This window comes from Crocuta crocuta, unplaced genomic scaffold (assembly GCF_008692635.1).
Source record: "Crocuta crocuta isolate KB4526 unplaced genomic scaffold, BGI_CrCroc_1.0 scaffold457, whole genome shotgun sequence".
Taxonomy (NCBI): Eukaryota; Metazoa; Chordata; class Mammalia; order Carnivora; family Hyaenidae; genus Crocuta; species Crocuta crocuta.
Window position 1 is genome coordinate 3,744,337 of NW_027531318.1, and position 21,648 is coordinate 3,765,984.

General features: G+C 34.4%; 1 protein-coding gene and 1 pseudogene across 1 annotated transcript in view; one reads left to right on the forward strand and one right to left on the reverse strand.

The window, feature by feature from the left end:
• LOC144238036 (coiled-coil domain-containing protein 7-like) overlaps nucleotides 1-21,648 on the reverse strand; it is a 133,565-nt gene that overhangs the window by 10,251 nt on the left and 101,666 nt on the right. The window contains exons 18-19 of the mRNA XM_077771782.1: nucleotides 19,619-19,910; nucleotides 18,763-18,835 (exon numbers count right to left, since the gene is read on the reverse strand). Of these exons, the coding sequence (XP_077627908.1) occupies nucleotides 18,763-18,835; nucleotides 19,619-19,910 (365 nt within the window). The remainder of the gene's footprint in view (nucleotides 1-18,762; nucleotides 18,836-19,618; nucleotides 19,911-21,648) is intronic.
• LOC144238028 (60S ribosome subunit biogenesis protein NIP7 homolog pseudogene) lies at nucleotides 12,381-13,020 on the forward strand (annotated as a pseudogene).

The following is a 21,648-nucleotide window of genomic DNA, read 5'->3' on the forward strand; positions in this document are numbered from 1 at the left end:
CTTACAAGGGAAGACCCATTAGGCTAGCTGCAGATTTCTCAAGAGAAACATCCAGAACGGGGTGGCATGATATACACAACATGCTGATTGCAAAAATCTACAACCAAGAATACTTTATGCAGCAAGGCTATCATTCAGAATAAAAGGAGAGATAAAGAGCTTCCCAGACAAAGAAAAACTAAAGGAATTATGACCCCAAAACCAGCCCTTCAAGAAATAACAAAGGGGACACTCTGTGTGGAAAGGAGAGACCAAAAGTCACAAAGACAAGAAAGGGTTAGAGAAAATCTCCACAAACCATTACAAAACATGTAATAAAATGGGAATATATACATAACTACCAGTAATTACTTAGAATGTAAGAATCAGCACAGTGCATCCCTCTGCCAGAAGACCAGGACAAACCTGTTACATGTACTAAGTCTACTGACCATAGAGTACTACCAAAGCTTCAGCTTCAGAGTAAATTGGAAATTCTTTTCTTTCTTTCTTTCTTTCTCTTTCTTTCTTTCTTTCTTTCTTTCCTTTTCTTTCCTTCCTTCCTTTCTTTCTTTCTTTCTTTCCTTTCTTTCTTTCTTCCTTTCTTTCTTCCTTCCTTCCTTTCCTTTCTTTCCTTCTTTCCTTCCTTTCTTTTCTTCTTTCTTTCTCTTTCTTTCTTCCTTCCTTCCTTCCTCTCTCTCTCTCTTTCTTTCCTTCTTTCCTTCCTTCTTTCTTTCTTTTTTTTCTTTTCTTTTCTTTTCTTTTTTTTCTTTCCCCTTACCTTCCCTTCCCTTTCCAGACCTCTCCATAATGTAGCCATTACTCCGAGGAGCAGGAATATAACAGGCTTTACTAACAATCACACACACACACAAACACACACACACACACACACCAGTGATCTAGACAAAATGACAAAATAGAGGAATTCACCCCAAAAGAACAGGAGGAAGTAAAAGACAGGGATTTAATCAATACAGATGTAAGTAAAATGTCTGAATCATAATTTGAAACAATTATAAGGATACTAGCTGGGTTTTAGAAAAGAATAGAAAACACTAGAGATTCTTTTGCTGCAGAGATAAAAGAACTAACAACTAGTCAGGCCAAATTAAAAATGCTATAACTGAAATGCAAACCTGAATAGATGCCATGACAACAAAAATGAACAAAGCAGTGAAGTGAATCGGTGATATAAAAGATAAAATTATGGAAAATAATGAAGCTGAAAAGAGAAAGAAAGGTTTTTTACCATGAATGTAGAATTAAGGGAAACCACTGACTCTGTAGAGAGTAATAACATTTCTATCATAGGAATACCAGAAGATGAAGAGTGAGAAGAGAACGCAGAAAGTTTATTTCAGCAGATTATATCTGAAAACTTCCATAATCAGGGAAAGGAAACAGACACTGAAATCCAAGAGGGACAGAGAACTCCCATTAAATTCAACAAAAGCTGGCCATACTAAGGCATATCACAGTCAATTTCACAATATACATATAGATAAGGTAAGATTCCTAAAAGCAGCAAGGGGGAAAAGTCCTTAATATACTTGGGAAGACTTGTGTCAGATCTGTCTACAGAAACTCAGCAGGCTAGAAGGAAGTTGCATGATATATTCAACTAAAGGAGTTTGTTACTACTAAACCAGCCCTGCAAGATATACTGAAGGGACTCTTTGAGCGGGGGGTGGGGGGATGGGGGTGGGAATAAAAGACCAAAAGCAACAAAGACTGGAAAGGAACAGAGAAACATCACCTGAAACACCAACTTTACAGGTAACACAATGGCACTAAATTCATATCTATCAATAATGACTTTGAATGTAAATGGACTAAATGATCCAATCAAAAGACAGGGTATCAGAAAGGATTAGAAAACAAATAATTTGCCCAGATCCATCAGAAGAATCACAATCTATGTCAGTGTTAGCCTTATAAAAATGTATTTCTTAAGTAATAATTCTTAAAAGTGGAAATTACTCCTTGATCCACAGTTGCAGAATGGATGTTAGCAGGCATGAAAACATTAATCTTTTTGTAGATCTCCATCAGAGCTTTTGGATGAGGTGCATTGTCAACGAGCAGTAATTTTTATTTGTATATTTTGAAAGGAACCTTTTCTCCCCCTGGCAGTAGGCTGCAATAGTGGGCTTTAAAATATACAGAAAAATATTGTAAAAAGCTGTCATACAGGCTTTATTGTTCCATTTACAGTATAAAGCACAGGCAGAGGATTTTTAGAATGGTAAATAAGCATTGGATTCTATTTAAAGTCACCATCTGCATTCACCCCTAACAAGGAATCAACCTGTTGTTTGAAGCTTCAAACCCTGGCCCTGACTTCTCCTCTAGCTACAAAAGTCCTAAATGGTATCTTCTTCCAATAAAAGACTTTTGTCTACATTGAAAATATGTCATTTAGTGTAGTCACCCTAATTAATTATCTTAGCTTGATCTGGTAAAATTGCTACAGTTCCTGCAATAGCACTTGCTGCTTCACCCTGTGCTTTTATGTTATGGAGATGGTTTCTTTTCCTTAAATCTCATGAGCCAACTTCTGCTACCTTCAGAATTTTGTTCTGCAGCTTCCTTACCTCTCTCCGTTTTCAGGGAATTGAAGTCTTTGCTCTGGATTATGCTTTGGTTTAAGTGAATAGTATGGCTGGTTTGATCTTCTATCTAGACCACTAATACTCTCCACATCAGCAATAAGGCTGTTTCACTTTTTTAATATGTCTGTACACTGAAGTAGTACTTTTAATTTCCTTCAAGAACTTTTCCTTTGTAGTCAGAACTGGGCTATCTGGCTAAAGAGGCCTAAGTTTATTTTTTTTAATCTATCTCAGCTTTGATCATACTTTCCTCAGTAAGCTTAATCATTTCCAGATTTTGATTTAAAGTGAGAAATTTGCTACTATTTCCTTTCCTTGAACACTCAGATGCCATTTTATGATTATTAATTGGCCTAATTTCAATACTGTTAGGTCTCAGACCATAGGGAGGCCCAAAGAGAGGAAGAGAGATGGGGGAATTGCTGGTTGGTGGGAATTCAGCACATACAAAACATTAAGTTCGCCATCTATATGACCAGTTTGTGGTACTCCGAACAATTACAATGCTAAAATCTGAGGTCACTAATCACAGATCCTCATAACAAATATATTAATGATGAAAAAGTTTGAAATACTGTGGGAATTAACACTATGTGACACAGAGACATGAAGTGAACAAATGCTGTTGGAAAATGGTGCTGATAGATTTGCTTGATGCAGCGTTGTCAAAAACCTACAATTTGTAAAACATAAACATCTGCGAGGTGCAATAAAGTAAAGCACAATAAAATAAAGTATGCCTGTAGTGGAATTAATGGATCATATAGTAGCTCTATTTTCAATTTTTTGAGAAAATTCCAAGCTGTTTTCAATAGTGGCTTCTCCAACTTACATTCCCACCAGTAGTGCATGAGGGTTCCCTTTCTTTGCCTCCTCACCAAAACTTGTTATTTGTCTTTTTTTTTTAATAAAAGCCATTCCAACAGGTGTGAGGTAATATCTCATTATGGTACTTATTTGCATTTTCCTGATGATTGGTGATATAGAGCATCTTTTCATGTACCTGTTGGCCATATGGGTCTTCTTTAAAATAAAATGTCTGTTCAGATCCTCTGTTTATTTTTTAATTGGATTCTTCAGCTTTGTTATTCCTATTGAGTTCTAAGTGCCTTTATATATTTTAGATATTAATTCCTTATTACATATGTGATTTACAAATATCTTATCCCATCCAGTCACTTGCTTTTTGTTGTCAGATTTCTTCACTGTGCAGAAGCTTCCTAGTTTGAAGTAGTCCCATTTATTTTTGTATTTGCTTCTAATGCCTTTGCAGTCAGATTCAAAGAAACATCACTTAGATCTTTACCAGGTAAAAGAGCTTATCACCCATGTCTTCTTCTAACAGTTTTATGGTTTTAGGTTTTACATTCAAGTCTTAAATTCCATTTTCACTTCATTTTTGTATATGGTGTATGAAAGTGGTCCGGTTTTCCCAACACAACTTACTGAAGAAATTTTCCTTTTCCCACTACATATTGTTGTTTCTTTTATTGAAAATCCATTGATCATTTATATACATGGATTTATTTCTGAGCTTTCTATTCTGTCCTATTAATCTATGTGCCTGTTTTGTGCAAATACTTCACTTTTTTGATTACTTAATACTTGTGGTATAGGGTTTTTAAAAGTTTCTGTTTTAATTTTAGTTAATAACATATAGTGTTATATTAGCTTCAGGTGTACGATATAGTGATTCAAAACTTCCATACATCAACCTGTGCTCATCACAAGTGCACCCCTTCATCCCCATCACCTATTTAACTCATCCCCCACCCATCTCCCCTCTGAGAGGTAGATATAGACAGATATATAGAGACACAGACACACACACACACACACACACACACACACACTACTTTTTCCATTCATCAATTGATGGACACGGCTGATTCCTATCTGAGCTACTGTAGATAATACTGCTATAAATATAGGGCTGCATGTATCCCTTTGAATTAATGTTCTTGTATTCTTTGATTAAATACTCAATACTCCAATTGCTGGGATGTAAGTTGCTATATTTTTAACTTTCGAGGATAGTTCAACTTTTAACTTTCTTTTTTTTTTTGAAGTTGTATTTATTTTGAGAGAGAAAGAGAGAGAGAGACGGAGTGCACATGAGCAAGGGAGGGGCAGAGAGAGAGGGAGAGGCAAAGAATCCCAAGCAGGCTCCACACTGTCAGCCTAGAGTCTAATATGGGGCTCAAGCTCACAAACTGTAACATCATGAGCTGAGCTGAAATCAAGAGTCGGACACTAAACCAACTAAGCCACCCAAGTGGCCCAACTTTCTAGCATTTTCTATTTTTAAACTTTTGTTTTCCTAAGTGGCTGCACCAGTTTGTATTCCCATCAACAGTGCACGATTTTTCCTTTTTCTCCAAAACCTCGCTAAACCTGTTATTTCCTCTGTTGATTTTAGTCATTCTGGCAGGTGGAGGTGATATCTTTTTATACTTTTTATTTGCATTTCCCTGATAAGTGATGATTAGCATCTTTTCATGTGTCTGTTGCCCATCTGGATGTCTTCTTTAGATAAATGTATGTTCATGTCTTCTTCCCATTTGTTCATTGGATTATTTGTTTCTTGGGTGTTGAGTTGTATAAGTTCTTTATATACTTTGGATATTAACCTTTTATCAGATGTGCCATTTGCAAATATCTTATCCCATTTCATAGGTTTTACTTTTAGTTTTGTTAATTGATTCCTTCACTGTGCATAGGCTTTTTATTTTGATAGAGTACCGATAGTTTATTTTTGCTTTTGGTTCCCTTGACTCAGGAGATGTGTCTAGTAAGAAGTCATTAGAGCCAATGTCAAACAGATTAATGCCTATGTTCTCCTCTAGGATTTTGTTTTATGTCTCACATTTGGATCTTTAATTCATTTTGAATTTACTTTTGTGTATGCTGTAAGAAAGTGGTCCAGTTTCAAACTTTGCATTTTGTTATTCAGTTTTCCAAATTCAATTTTTTGAAGAGACTGTCTTTTTTTTTTCCATTGGATATTCTTTCTTGCTTTGTCAAAGATTAATTGACCATATAGTTGTGGGTTCACTTCTGGGTTTTCCATGTGTCTGTTTTTGTGCCAGTACCACATTATTTTCATCACTATAGCTTTGTAATTTAATTTGAAGTCTAGAATTCCAATGGCATTTTTCATGGAAATAGAGAAAACAATCCTAGTATCTGTATGGAACCACAAAAGAGCTAGACTAGCCATAGAAATCTTGAGAAAAAAAGACTAGAGCTGGAGACATCACACTTCTTGAATTCAAACTACATTACAAAACTATACTAATCCAAACAGTATTATATTGGTACTGAAGTGACACACTGATGAATGGAACAGAACAGAAAGCCCAGAAATAAATCCATGCACACATTATCAATTAATTTTTGACAAAGTAGCCAAGAATTTACAATGGATACACAAAGGACAGTCTGCAATAAATGATGTTTATTAAAAGTTAAATACACACAAATTAAAGAATGAAGCCAGGCCCCATCTCACACCATAAACAACATTCAACTGAAAATAGATGAAAGGTTTGGATGTTACTAAAACTATAAACTCATAGAAGAAAATATAGGAGGTTATCTCTCTGACATTGACTTAACTATATTTTGTTTTTGATTTTACCCCAAAAGACAAGACAAAAATATAAAAAATAAGCAAGTGGCACTTCCCCAAACAAAAAACTTCTGCACAGCTAAAGAAGTCCACAAAATGATAAGGCAACCATTGGTGCCTTTCTGCACCATGTATCACAGAAGATATTAATATCCAAATATTAAAAACTCATGCAATTCAACAAGAAAATAACAAATAATACAATTTTTAAAAGGTAAAATAATAGAAACAAACATTTTTCAAAAAAGAGGCATATAAATAACAAACAGGTACAAGAAAAGGTACTCAACATCATGGGAGAAATACAAATCAAATCACAATGAAATATCCCTTTTAGAATGCATATTATCCAAAGAGGAAGATATATGTGTTGACAAAAATGTGGAAAAACAGAACACTTTTACACTGTTAGTAGGAATATAAACTGATATAGCCATTCTGGAGAATAGTATGCAAGTCCCTCAAAAAATTAAAAATAGAACTACCATATGGTCTAGCATTCCTACTTCTGGGCATATATCCAAAGGAATTGAAATCAGTATCTTAAAAAGACATCTTTACACCCATGTTCACTCCAGCATAGTCACAATAGCTAAAATATGGAAACAACCCAAGTGTTGTTAAAGCAGATGTAGTCTATGCATACAATGGAATGTTCTGTCATTGGAAAGAAGAATATCTTATCATTTGTGACAACCTGGATTACTTGGAGTCATAAGTGAAATAAGCCAGACAGACAAATACTGTATGGTTCACTTATATATAGAATTTTTTAAAAAGTCAAACTCATAGAAACAGAAAAGGGAATAAAGGAAACGATAATGTAGTTACCAGAGGGTGAAGGTGAAGCATTTGGGTTTCCCAGGTGTGTGGGACACTGCCAAAGAGAATCAGTTCTCTCTCACAGCATCCACAGTACTAAAGAAGGAGCTCCATGAAGAGGAGAAGGAGGAGATCACAAGAGCGGCAGAAATGATTCTCAGAGCATATAAAGGGATTTGATCCCCACTGGTGCATTGTAAACTCCACCTGAAAATCCACAAATGAGCTTCTGGAAAGCCTCAACGGTGGACCATAGCACTGCTAGTAACCTGTACCTCACCCATACCTTCTACCACTCTAAAACTGGATTCCCTAGGTACGAACCCAAAGGCAGCCATGAAAACAAGCTTTTGTGGTCATATAGGGTACATTGGCAAAAAGCAGACCACGGTCTGTAGGTCAGAAAGAAAACACAAAATTGATTTTGGTCCCACCATTGAAAAAACTAGAGAGAGCTGGCCTGCTATGCTGTAGGATTGAAAGACACACAAGCATAAGAATTATGCCACAAGAGGGAGCAAAAAGCAGAAGCAGGTGTACTCATACAAGGTCTGAGAAAGCCTCAAATCTCTAGCAGGGCTGACAAAAATTATTTGTCCCCTAGAAGTAGTTAGTAAAACTGAATGAGGGGACAGATACTTCTTATGCAAGGACTTCTTATGAAGTTATGCATGCAATGCAAAATTTCAAGGGACAAGAAATTCAAGGAAACAAGACATCACCAAAGTATCACAATAATAGTCCCTTAACTGAACCCAAAGACTTCAAAATCTATAATTTACCTGATAAAGAAATCAAAATAGTTGTTTTAAGGAAACTCAATGACCTAAAAGAAGACACAAAAATACAGTTAACAAAATTTATCAAACAACACACAAATGACAAATTAAACAGATAGAAATTTTTTAAAAAATTCTGAAGCTGAAATATTCAATGAATGAAATCAAATGTGTTATAGAGAGCATCAGGATCAGAATAGACCAAACAAACAAACAAAAAGAATCCATGAGTTAAAAGACAGGAACTTTGAAATTGACCAGAGAGCAACAGCAACAACAAAAAGAATGAAATGGTGTGAAGAAATCTAATGATCTAGAAGACTCATCAAAAGAACCAATAGGCAAACTGTGGATCCCGAAGATTAAAAATGGTGAAGGAAACAGAAAGCTTATTTAAAGAAACAATGGTAGAGGACCTCCCTAATCTGAGGGGAAACTTGGACATCCAAGTCCATGAAAATCACAGGACATCAAAGTAAATTCTCTCTAAGAAAAATTATAATAAAAGTGTCAAAAATCAAAGAAAAATAATGTTGAAAGCAGCAAAAGAAAAGAATATTGTGACCTCAAGGGTACAAGCCTCCCATGAGGCTATCAGTTAAATTTCTCCTTGCAAACAGGCCAGGAGAGAGTCAAATAGTAAATTCAAAGTGCTGAAAGAAAAAAGGAAACCAAGAATACTCTATCTGGTAAATATCCTTCAGAAATGAAGGATAAATACTTTCCCAGACAAAAATAGCTGAGAGAATTCATAACCACTAGACCTGCCTTTCAGGAAATCCTGAAATGAGTTCCTCAAGCTGATAAAAATATTTTAATCAGTAACATGAAAACATATGAACATATGGAACATAGTTGAATGACTATATTATACACCTGCAATTAAAATTACACTGTATGTTAACTAACTGGAATTTACATAAAAACTTTAAAAAGTAAATATAATGACTAATTAAGGAGATTATATAGAGTCAAATTCAGAATACCTAATATGCTGATGTATTAACCATTTAATTATAGTAAAAATGTTAAAAGAGAAAAATATTTAAAATAACTATAGCTACCATAAGTTGCTAAAGAGAACATAATACAAAAAGAATAAATTGTGACATCAAAAATATAAAAGGAGGTAAAAGGGTAGAGTCTCTGCATGCAATTAAAGTTGTTATAAGCCTAAAATAGACTGTTATATCTATAAGATATTTTATGTAAGCTTCCTAGTGTTCCTAAATACAAAAACCAATGATATATTCACAAAAACTGAAGAGAAGGGAATCAAAGCATGCCTCTACAAATATAATCAATTCACAAAGGAAAGGCAAAGAAAAGAAGAAAAGAACAAGAGGAAAAAAAAAAACAGAAAAAAGCATGATGAAATTAATAAGTCCTTACTTATCAATAATTACTCTAAGTGTTAATAAATTAAAGTATCCAATCGAAAGGCATGGAGTTGCTGGAGAAATAATAACACAAGACCCAACACTGCTGCCTACAAGAGAATCACCTCATTTTTAAAAACATACATAGGATCTAAGGGAAAAGATGGAAAAAATATCCATTTAAGTGGAAACTAAAAGAGGGCATGGGTAGTTATAGTCACATCAGAAAAAATAGACTTGAAGCCATCATGATAACAAAAGACAAAGAGGTCATTATATAAAGATGCAGAGGACAATTAATCAAGAATATATAACAACCATAAGTATATACACACACAAAATCAGAGCACTTAAAATATTTAAGCAAATACTAAGTGCTGAGGGAAGAAATTAACAACATAATGATAGGGGACTACAATACCCTACTTTCAACAATGGAGAAATCACCCAGACAGAAAATCATTTAGGAAATGTTGAAATTCAATCATATTTCAGAACAAATGGACCTAATAGACGTATATAAAATGTTTCATCCAAAAGCAGGAAAATACATATTCTTCTCAAGCACAGACAGAATATTCTCCAGGGTGGATTATATGCTATGTCATGCAAATAGTCTTAGATTTAAGAAATTTAAATCATATCATATATCTTTTCCAACAACAATGGTGTGATACTAGAAATCAATAAGAGGAGGAAAATTGGAAAATTCATATATAAGAGGAAATTCAGCCACAGACTTCCCAGCAACCATGCATCAAAGAAGAAATCAAAAGGGAAAAATAGTATCTTTAAACAAATGAAAATATAAACACAATATATCAAATTCTAAAGTAGTTTTATGAGGAATGTTGATAGCAATAAATACTGATATTAATACTTATATAAAAGATTAAACTTCCAGGGAAGATGGCAGAAAAGGAGGACCCTAAACTTACCTTATCCCATGGATACAACTAGTTAACATTCAAATCAGTACAAACAGCCCAGAAAACTACCCAAAGACTAGCCAAACAAACTCCACAACTAAATGTTCAGAAGAGGCCACATCCAAGTGGATAAGAAGGGTGAGGACAAGGTGGAAACCTAAATCCAGGGTGTCTGGCTGCTGAAGGGAAGGGGCTATGGGTGTAGAAAGGAGTGAGAAAGAAGCTATCACACTGAGGAGACTAGAAGGGGAAGAAGAATCCCCATAACATTTGGCTTTGAAAATCAGAGGGGCTGAATGTCACGAGTGCTTACAACTAGTAAGACTTAAAGGCCTGAAATTTTAAAAATCAGCAGGTGGGGCTCTGGGTTAGCCTGGAGGGCTATAGGAAGCTGACTTCCCACCTTTAAATAGATAGTGCAGCAAATAGTTCATGGAGATACAGCTTGGCATCAAGCCGTTTGGAAGGTGCATGAGCTTATAGGAGAATTAATTACTGATCTCAGAGTTTGCGACTTCTCCAGGAACAAAGGAGCTTACAGATGCCAGTTATCCCATCTCCCACCCCTCAGCATTAACACATAGCTCCCTGTGGGAACCAGCACAATGGGCATTCACTACCTAACTTGCTTACACAAGCTCCATCTCCTCCTACCAGACCTGCTTCAGGCGTGGGGCCACAGATGCCCTCTCCCAGAAGACCCACACAAACCTTGCCAACACTGCATCTCTTGGCTTCCCATAGAGGACCCACACACCTTTTTAAAACTACACACACACCCTCCTGCATGCTTAGTGGAGCTACCCTCACTAGACCAGTCTCCACTGCAGCTATGCACATCCCCTGTAGAGGAGGACCCAGGCACACAGCTTGTAGCACTGTACACCCATTTGTGTACTCTTTGCAGAGCAGCCCTAGTTAGCCCTAGTCTCCATAGCCACTTGCATCCCATTTGGAGGACTGGGGTGTCCAGCTTACAGGACTGTTCCCCCATTCATGCCCATGTTGTGGAGTGGCCCCTGCTGGCCCAGTCTCTAAAGTGGCTGTAAGTCCCCTTTGGAGGAGAACCAGCACCATCTAGTTAAAAATACATGTCCTGTTCACTACTTTCAGTAACAAGACATACCTGACTTTCCTAAAACACAGAAACAGACACAGAGAAGCAAAATGAGAGAGAGAGGAATATATCACAAATGAAAGAACAGGACAAAACCACAGCAAGAGATCTATGCAAAACAGATATAAGTCACATGCTTCATAGAGAATTTACAAAAATGATCATATATATACTTACCAGACTTGAGAAAAGAGTGGAGGATATCAGTAAGGCTCCTGACACAGTGATTAAAAAGAATCCATCAGGGATGAAGGACACAATAAATGAAACTAATAACTTAGTTTATAGAATAAATAGCAGACTGGAAGAAACAGAAGAAGGAATGAATGAAACAAAAGACAAAATAATGGAAAGTTTTCAAGCTAAATAAATGAGAGAAAAAAATTATGCAAAGTAAAAATAGACTTAGGAACTCAGTGATTACATCAAGCATAGTAACAGTCGTGGTATAGGGATCTCAGAAGAAGAAGAGAGAGAAAAGAAGGCAGAAAATTTATTTGAGGAAATCATAGCTCAAAATTTCCCTAATCTGAGAAGGAAACAGACATCCAGATCCAGGAGGCACAGAGAAGTCCCATCAAAATCAACAAAAGCAGGCCAACACCAAGACATTTTAATTAAATTAACAAAACATCATGATAACAAACCCTAAACGCAGCAAGACAAAAGAAGTCCATAACTTACAAAGGAAAACCCATAGGCTAGCAAGAGATTTTTCAATGGAAACTTGACAAGGTAGAAGGGAGTGGCATGATATATTCAATGTGCTGAAATGGAAAAATATATAGCCAAGAATACTCTATTCAGCAAGACTATTATTCAGAATAGAAGGAGAGACAAAAGTTTCTAAAAGAAACAAAAACCAAAGGAGTTCATGACCACTAAAGCAGCCATTTAAGAAATATTAAAGGAGACTCTTTGAGTGGAGAGGAAAGACCATAAGTAAGGGTATGAAAAGTAGAAAACACAAATCTGCAAAAAGCTTTCTGTAAAAATCAGTCAAGGAATTAACAAAATAAAATAATGTAAAATATGATTCCATATATCTAAAACATGGGTGGGAGAGGACTAAAGAATGAGTTCAAACTTATGCAATCATCAGCTTAGTATAGACTGCTACATCTAGAAGATGTTCTATACAAACCTAATGGTAACCACAAATCAAAAACCACTATCAGTTCTGTTTAGGTCCTTGAGGCACACGGATTCAGCATTGCAACCCAGTAGGAAAAAGCAGCCTTTGACTAAAAAAAAGACATGCATAATGTCTGAGGTAGCAAAATACATCAGGGGAAATCTTCAGCTTCTTGTCAACAAGCCAAATGGCACTAATGTTTGAAGCTGCACAATTACTGGGTGTAGTACATGAGTGAGAGGATCCTGAAGTTGGCTGACAACATCTCTGGGGCAAGCTGGTGTCTTTGAGGATCTGTTTCATAAAATTCACTAAGACTCACAAGATCCAGTTGCACATCACACCTCTGGATTACCTTCCACCCTATGTCAAATATAAAGTGTGGATAAGGCCTGGAGCAGAGCAATCTTCCCTATATGGGAACCATGTGTTGAAATCTGGACTGGGTCAAATCACTGAAATTACTTGTCAATACCAGGGAGTGGTGGTATACTCCATGGCAGATGTCCTTTTGGATTTTGGGGTGGCAGTAAAGTCCACACAAGACTGCAGGAAAGTAGACCCCATGATGATTCTAGTATTTCATCAAGAAGACATTGGGAAATATGTGCGGCATGTAGAGACACAGACTTAAAATCATTGTAAGGATTTATCGTATGTAGAAGAGCCTTGCTTTGTTTCCTGTGTCTTTGTAGGGTCCAGCATAATGTTGAATTCTGTCAACACTGTGACTTCTTCAAGGATTTCTTAGTTTAATATTGTATTATACGCAAATGCAGGCTGGCTTCTTATGCAAAAATGATTCAAAAATTATTTTTGTGCTTATGACTAAATAGAATACTGTATTTTAGATTTGAATCAAAAGGCTTCCTGTCTTGAGTAATAGGTTCTAAATTATTGGAACTGAGGACAAGAATAGCTTATTGTTATCTGTGATAACACTGTTTTCTAAACTTGTAATAAGAACATGATAGGTTTTCTTACTTATTAATATGATGAAAGTTAGATATTGCCATATCAAAATGATAGGTCATGTATGGAATTTTACAAATGAAATTTGGATAAAATAATAACAGCAATTTGTTTTGTTAATTTTCTATATAGTAGGTGCTGTGTGGTGTGGAAGAAAAACTTGGATTCAATCCCAGTTCTAACACCTACCAGCTAGCTGTATGGCCTTAGAAGAGTCATTGAACTTTAATAAGCTTAATTTCCTTTTTCTATTTCAAAAAACAGGTTTAGCCATCTACCTAAGAATGATTTTCAGAATTATAAATCACATTTGCACATCACTTAGCACAATGTATGGCAAATAATAGGTGTTAAATAAATGGTAATAATTATTCTTATATTGCATATACTAGCTATATCAATTACTAAGAGTAGGATCTTATAAATATAGTATAGATTATATATCTTGGTTACCAATCTTCCTTTTATTTAGATGGTATGATACCAGGCTAATGTGATTTTCATCACCATGGTTTCTTAAAATGTGATTTCCCTTATGAATCTTTACTTACCTCACTAGACTAGACAGAAAACACTAATCAAGGACCCTGAAATAATTCAGCTCTTCCATCCTTCCTCATGTCTGTCAAAATTATTTTTGGAATTACAAAAAAAATGTTTTGTTTTGTTTTTAATTCCAGGGTGCCTGGGTGGCTCAGTCAGCTGAACATTTGACTTCTCTATTTTAGCTCAGGTCATGCTCTTGTGGTTTTGTGATATCGAGCCCCACATTGGGCTCCTTGCAGACAGCATTGGAGGCTGCTGTGGATTTTTTCTTCCTCTCTCCTTGCTCTTTCCCCACTCACTCTCTCTCTCAAAATAAATTTAAAAACTTTAAAAAGAAAAAATCTACTAAGTTTTTAACAACTGCCTGTATTGTAAAAAAATGTCTTTAATGAATGTATTGCTTATTTTAAATTAAAAAAAACACTAAGCGATATGCAAAGAATAAAGAGAAAGGAATCTAAGTATATCACTAAACTAAACCAGCAAACCATGAAGGAGAGAAAGAAAAGATCACAGAAAAACTATATAAACATACACAAAATAAGTAACAAAATGACAACAAATACAAATACATCAATAATGATGTTGAATGTAAATGGACTAAATGCCACAATCAAAAGACCCAGAGTGACAGAATGGATTAAAACACACACACACACATACACACACACACACACACACACACACACACACACACACACACAAGACCCATCTATATGCTGCTTACAAGAGACTGATTTTAGACCTAAAGATACTTGCAGATTGAAAGTGAAGGGAAGGGGGGAAAATTCTACCATGCAAATGGATGTCAGAAGAAATTTGCAGTCGCAATATTTTTATCAGACCAAATAGGATTTAAAACAAAGACTGTAACAAGAGACAAAGAGGGACACTATATAATCATAAAGGAGACAATTTGACAAGAAGACCTAACAATTGTTAATATTTATGCATCCAACATGAAAGCACTGAAATATATAAAACAATAAAAAACATAAAGGAACAAATCAATAATAATACAATAATATTAATGTAGGGGATTTTAAGCCCCCATTTATATCAATGGACAGATGATCTAAGCATAAAATCAAAAGGGAAACAATGGCTTTGAATGACACACTGAATCAAATGGACTTAACAGATAGTAGCATTATCTACAATAGCCAAACTATGGAAAAAGCCCAAGTGTCCATTAACTGATGAATGGTAAAGAAAGTGTAGCATATATACAATGGAATATTACCCAGCCATAAAAAAAGAATGAGATCTTGTTCTTTGCAATAACATGGATGGAGCTAGAGAGGTTTTTTTTTTTTTTATATGGGGGGGGGAGGGCGGGAAGGAGAGGGGCAGGGAGAGAGAAGATAAAAAAATCCAAAAAAGGCTCCAGGCTCTGGAATGTCAGCACAGGGCCTGGCAAAGGGCTCAAACTCACAAGCTGTGAAACCATGACCTGAGCTGAAGTCAGAGTTTTAACTGACTGAGCCACCCAGGCGCCCCAAGAAAGTATTATGCTAAGCAGCATAAGTCAGTCAGAAAAAGACAAATACCATATGATTTCACTTGAATGTGGAATTTAAGAAACAAAATAAATAAGCAAGGGGAAAAAGAGAGAGAGAGAGAGAAAGAGGAAAACCAAGAAACAGATTCTTAACTATAAAGAATAAACTGGTAGTTACCAGAAGGGGGGGAAATGGGTAAAACAGGTATTAAGGAGGGCACTTGTGATGAGCGCTGGGTGATGTATGGAAATGTTGAATCACTATATTGTACATGTAAAACTAATATTACACTGTAAGTTAACTAATTGCAATTTAAATTAAAAAAATTTTAATTTATAAGGAAAATGCACTTATGGTACTGCCCTGTATTTATTGAAAGAAAAAACTCATTAAGTGGACCCAAGAAGTTCAAGCCTGTGTTGTTCAAGGGTCAACCGTTTAAGAAATTAAAAAGAGGGCAAATAAATTATCTAATTTCATACCTCAAAGAACTGGAAGGGAAGAACAAATTAAGCCCAATCATAGCTGAAGTAAGGAAATAATAAAGGTAAGAATGAAAAGAAATGAAATAAAGCCCAGAAAAATGATGCAAAAGATCAACAAGAATAGTTTTTTCCCCAAAAGATAAACAAAATTGGCAAACCTTTAGCAAGACTAATTAAGAAAAAAAATGATAAAACCAGAATGAAAGAGGAGAAATGACAACTTACAGGACAGAAATTCATAGGATCATGAGGCTAATATGAACAAATATAAGCCAAGAAATTAGATAACTAGAAGAAATGATAAGTTCCTAGAACTATACAACCTACCAGGACTGAAGCAGGAAGAGACAGAAAGTCTGAAAGACCAATAGCAAGTAAGGATAGTAAAATGTAGTCAAAAACTTCCCAACATAGAAAACTCAACAACCAAATTGTTTAACTGGTGAATTCTACAAAACATTTAAAGAAAAACTAATGCAAATCATTCTCAAACTCTTCCCAAAATGTGAGGAGGAAGGAACACTTCCAAACACATTGTATAAGTCTAGTATTACTTGATTCGAAATGCTGGATATGGACAGTACAAGAAAAGAAAACTACTGGATCATACACTATGACCAAGTGCAACTTAACCTTGGGATACAGGATATTTCATCATACAAAAATCAATAATTGTGACATATCACAATTCATTTAATCAAATAAAAAATCCAAATCATATTAACGCCTTAATAGATGTAGAAAAAAGCATTTGGCAAAATATAACATTCTTCATGATAAAAACCCTCAACAGCTTAGGTATAGAAGGTATGTAAGTCAACAAAAGAAAGGCCATATATGACACACACACAGCTAATATTATACTCAGTGAAGAAAAATTTAAAGCTTTTCCTCTATCAGGTACAAGACAAGTGTACCCATTGTCACCACTCCTATTCAACACAGTACTAGAAGTTCTAGCTGGAACAATCAGGCAAGACAAAGAAATAAAAGGCATCCAAATAGCAAAGAAAGAATTAAAAGTTTCATTATTTGCAGATGATTTTGCAGATGATTGCAAGATTTTGCACAATTGACTCTTGAACAACATGGGTTTGAACTGCATAGGTCCACTTATATGCAGACTCTTTCTAAGAAATGCAGTACAGTACTGTAGTTTCTCTTCCTTATGATTTTCTTAACATTTTCTTTTCTCTAGCTTGCTTTACTGTTAAGAATGCAGTATATAACACATATAACACATAAAATATGTGTTAATTGTTATGTTATTATTGGTAAGGCTTCTGGTCAACAGTAGGCTATTACCAGTTAGGTTTGGGGAAGTTAAAAGTTACACACATATTTTTGACTGCACAGGGGATTAGTGCCCCACTTCTGCATTACTCAGGGGTTGATGGTCTATTGAAAATCCCCAAAACTAGGATGAGCACTGGGCATTATATGGAAACCAACTTGACAATAAACTATGAAAAAAAAAGAAAATCCCCAAAACTAAAAACTGTGAAATATGAGCAATGAATTTAGTAAAGCTGCAGGATATAAAATCAATACACAGTTCCTCAGAAAGCTAAAATTAGAATTATCATATGATCCAGATATTACACTCCTACTCAAAATAATTGACACCAGATACTTAAATAGCTATTGTACACCATGTTCACTGCAGCATTACTCACAATAGTCAAAAGATGGAAGCAACCCAATTGTTCATCAGCAGGTACATGGATAAACAAAATGTGATATATCCATGCAATGAAATATTATTCAGCCATTAAAAAAGAGCAAAATTCTGACATGTGCTACAATCTAAAGTTTGAAAACATGCTAAGTGAAACAGGTCAGACACAAAATGACAAATGCTATATTATTCCACTTACATTAAATATAATAGGCACATTCATAGAGATAGAAAGTAAATAGAGGCTACCTGGAGCTCGATAGATGGCAGGAATGGGAATTATTACTTAATGAGTTTCTTTTGGCGGTGATGAAAACTTGTGGAAATCGATGTAGGGATGGTTGCACAATATCGTGAATGTCACTAATGCTACTGAACAGTACACTTAAAGATGATTAAAGTGGCAAATTTTATGCTGTGTGTATTTTAGCACAATAAAAAAAATTAGTAGACTGATAAAATTCAGGCCAACTGCTAGTTAAAATTTGTAATAAAATTTTCGGGGCGCCTGGGTGGCTTAGTCGGTTAAGCGTCCGACTTTCGCTNGTAATAAAATTTTATTATTTTATTATGAAAAGAGAAAACATCATGATCATAGGAATATTTATGTCAGATAATCTGGTAACATATGTGAAACAGTAGAGATACTCTCATCTCAAAGCACAATAGAAGAGTAACTCTCCTGCCTGCCACATGGCAACCATTTAATTTTGTTCTGAAAGTTCAAGCCAATGCAGTAAGATAGGGGTCAGTTATTAAACTTGTATATATTGGTTAGGAAGAACAAATTTATCATTGTTTTAAAATATATAAAATATACTATATAAAACACCTAAAGAATCTAGTTAAAATATTAATTATTTATACCACAAATCATCTTTTTCTCTGCTGTCCCTTGATGAATTTTTGACATGATATCTTATATTAAAAATTCATAATGCCAAGTACTGTTATTTGTTTGAGGCAAAGCTATCACTTCCTTTTTACATAGATTTTAATTGAAATAAATTATTTGGGTAATATAATGTTAACCCACCCAAATAATTTTTACATATTGGTCAATATATTTATATAGTATGTGACCACTGTCCTAGGAGTCATTTCTATATTTAATAATGTTTTTCCTCCACTTATTTATAATTATACCATGGGAATATACAATCAGAAAATTATAAAACAGAAAAATTTTTTACCTTGAAATTCTCTTGCTTTGTGGTAAGTTTGTTTTTCAGTCTGTCTTTGTAATTTCTCTTCTACAACAGCAGCCTTAATAATAAAAGTTATAATAAGTAATTTCAAATTATGTATTTTGGAACTCTGATTACTTTCTTCCAGAGCTAGTATTTTTACACATATTTACAATGTTATTGCAGCAATGTTTTACTTTTATATCCTGAATGTATCAAATAAAATAACATGAGAACATTAATGGATCTGAAAGGTATTTGAGAACACTTTTGTGGAGGGAACCCAAACTATATTGTGATTCTCCTCATAAATAATTCTAAATAAATCATGTTAATAATGATAATTCTAGTTTAGTCTGATTCAATCTCTAGACTAACTCAAATGGATTACGAAATTATTCTTAAGGTCACTAATCATTTCTATGATAAAAATATATTGTAGACATATATCAAATATAAATAGTCTTTTTATCATGTCTACCCAGCATTTTTGTTCTAAGATTTTCCTAATCAAATACTGTTTTAACAAAAGCAAGTCTGATAATTTTCTAGGGCTTGTTTCAGGTATATAAAATCATCTCAAAACAACTATGCTTTCACAATTACCTTATTGTATAAAAATATTTTTTTCTAGATGAACCTGAAATGAAAATTTCTGTCTCAGTTAGGACATTTTCTGTTAAAATATTACAATTCTCAAATATTAAACATTCTACATATAAAACAGATTGTTAAAAGGCATACTTTTTATTCACTTTAAATAAGAACATATTAATGAGTTTTAATTAACATTTACTTAAAATATTAAAGGAGTCTAGTAATTCAAAATAAACAGCTTTCAAATTATTGTACTATATCTTACCTTTGAGATGTCACTATGCATTAGCTTTTTTTTAGTAACAGGGGGTGAAATGAATGATGCTGTTACTGCCTCCTTCCCTCGAAGTGATGTATTGACAGATAGTAAATCTTCTATCTCTTTGTTTGACAATAATCTTGTTAATAATTTATCATGGGTCTTTAATGGAAGCATATGGGATAGGTCTTTGTCAGCTGAAACTTCATTTGAATTCCTTAAAAAATCTGATCCATCTTGAGACTTTAGGATCTGTGAAAGATCTGAAATAGCAGAGCTAGCTCTTTTCTTCTCTGAGCTTTAGAATTACAAAACACCTGGTATTAGATTATGTGACGAACATTTTTTATTTGTATCTGAAGAATCATTTTCATAATCTATATGAATATTAAATAGCAATCATAATTATTAATTAATTAATGGTAATGCAAATATGAAGTTGCTGGTAGATAGTTGAAGATAAAATATATTCTGGGATTTAAAACAGAATTAAGTATCATTTAAAATACTTAACATAAGAGCTATTCAAGATCATAATAGGCCACAGAACAAAAAATATTTGGTCAAAGTTGAGCACAAGCTATTTTGGAGAATGTCCTTTAGAACATTTATTTCAAAGTTGTTTTTCCACAATTTCATTTCAGAATAAAAATAAAAATTTCTCTATAGCAGTTTTAATACTAAAATATCACTGTCTTCCATAAGAATCGATTTCTAACTCTGAGTTAGATTTCTTCAAGGAAATAAGTATTTATTTTTCACAATTTAGCAGGATCAGTTTATTAAGTTTCCAGAACTAAGGCAACCATATGCTATCATTTATCTGCACAGTCTCAGCTTATGCCTGTCCCAGCTTTCCAGTTTTGATGATAATTTAAATAGTCAAACTACCTATGTTCTATAGAATTTAACATAGTTTTAGACCTATCAAATGCAACAGAGTTTGATGGTTCTTCATTTTATACAGATATATAACATATCCAGTTAATATGATTTGCCTAAGATTCATTGCAATGTCTAAAATAATCTGAATTTTAGTCACACGGATGCAAAATTTTACAACGTTAACTACTGCTGCCCATCTTAATCTGTTAGTTTAGGATGAATTTCAAACACCGGAGTTTGGATTATAAAAAGGATGGGTATGGAGGACAATTCTGAGACCAAAAGGGTAAGATAATTGATGATTAAAAAGAAATATATATGACAAACAAATTTTTGTGTTATAAAATAAATTCCAATATTAAAGTGAAGGGAATAGGTGGCTGCCTGTCCTAAATTAAGAGTTATATCTCGGGGCGCCTGGGTGGCTTAGTCGGTTAAGCGTCCGACTTTCGCTTAGGTCATGATCTCGCGGTTCGTGGGTTCGAGCCCTGCGTCGGGCTCTGTGCTGACTGCCAGCTCAGAGCCTGGAGCCTGTTTCAGAGTCTGTATCTCCCTCTCTCTCTGACCCTCCCCTGCTCATGCTGTCTCTCTCTCTCTCTCTCCTAGAAATAAATAAAAATTAAAAAAAAAAAGTTATATCTCAACCTCAAACATGATTTAATACTTTTATTAGGTATTTGAATTTTAAATGACTGGTTATAAAATAGTCTAACACTCTTCTGGAAAACATTTTTGAAGATATACCCTATAGGACTGTTACCTTAGGCCACTAAAGCATAACAATTGTTCAAGTATATGATATAAATTTATGCTTTTTTACAAACATACTGAGGCTATACACAAATCACCACTCCTGACACTAATATTCCCACATAGCTATAAGTAGAAAGCAAATATTTTTAAAGATTTTGAAATGCTTATTAGGGGAATCATTAATCACTTGATTCTACACAGATAAATTATCCTATTATAACAATAGAGACAAAGTGTGGCAATCTCGAGAACAAGACATTAAATACAATAAAAAGAATATAATACCAAGTTTATTTATAACCATACTCCCACATGCAAGCATTTCCCACTTGTATTGGCTCCCACAACCATAAAGAACTATTGAATAACACTATTGAATAATAGTGTTGAATAATAAT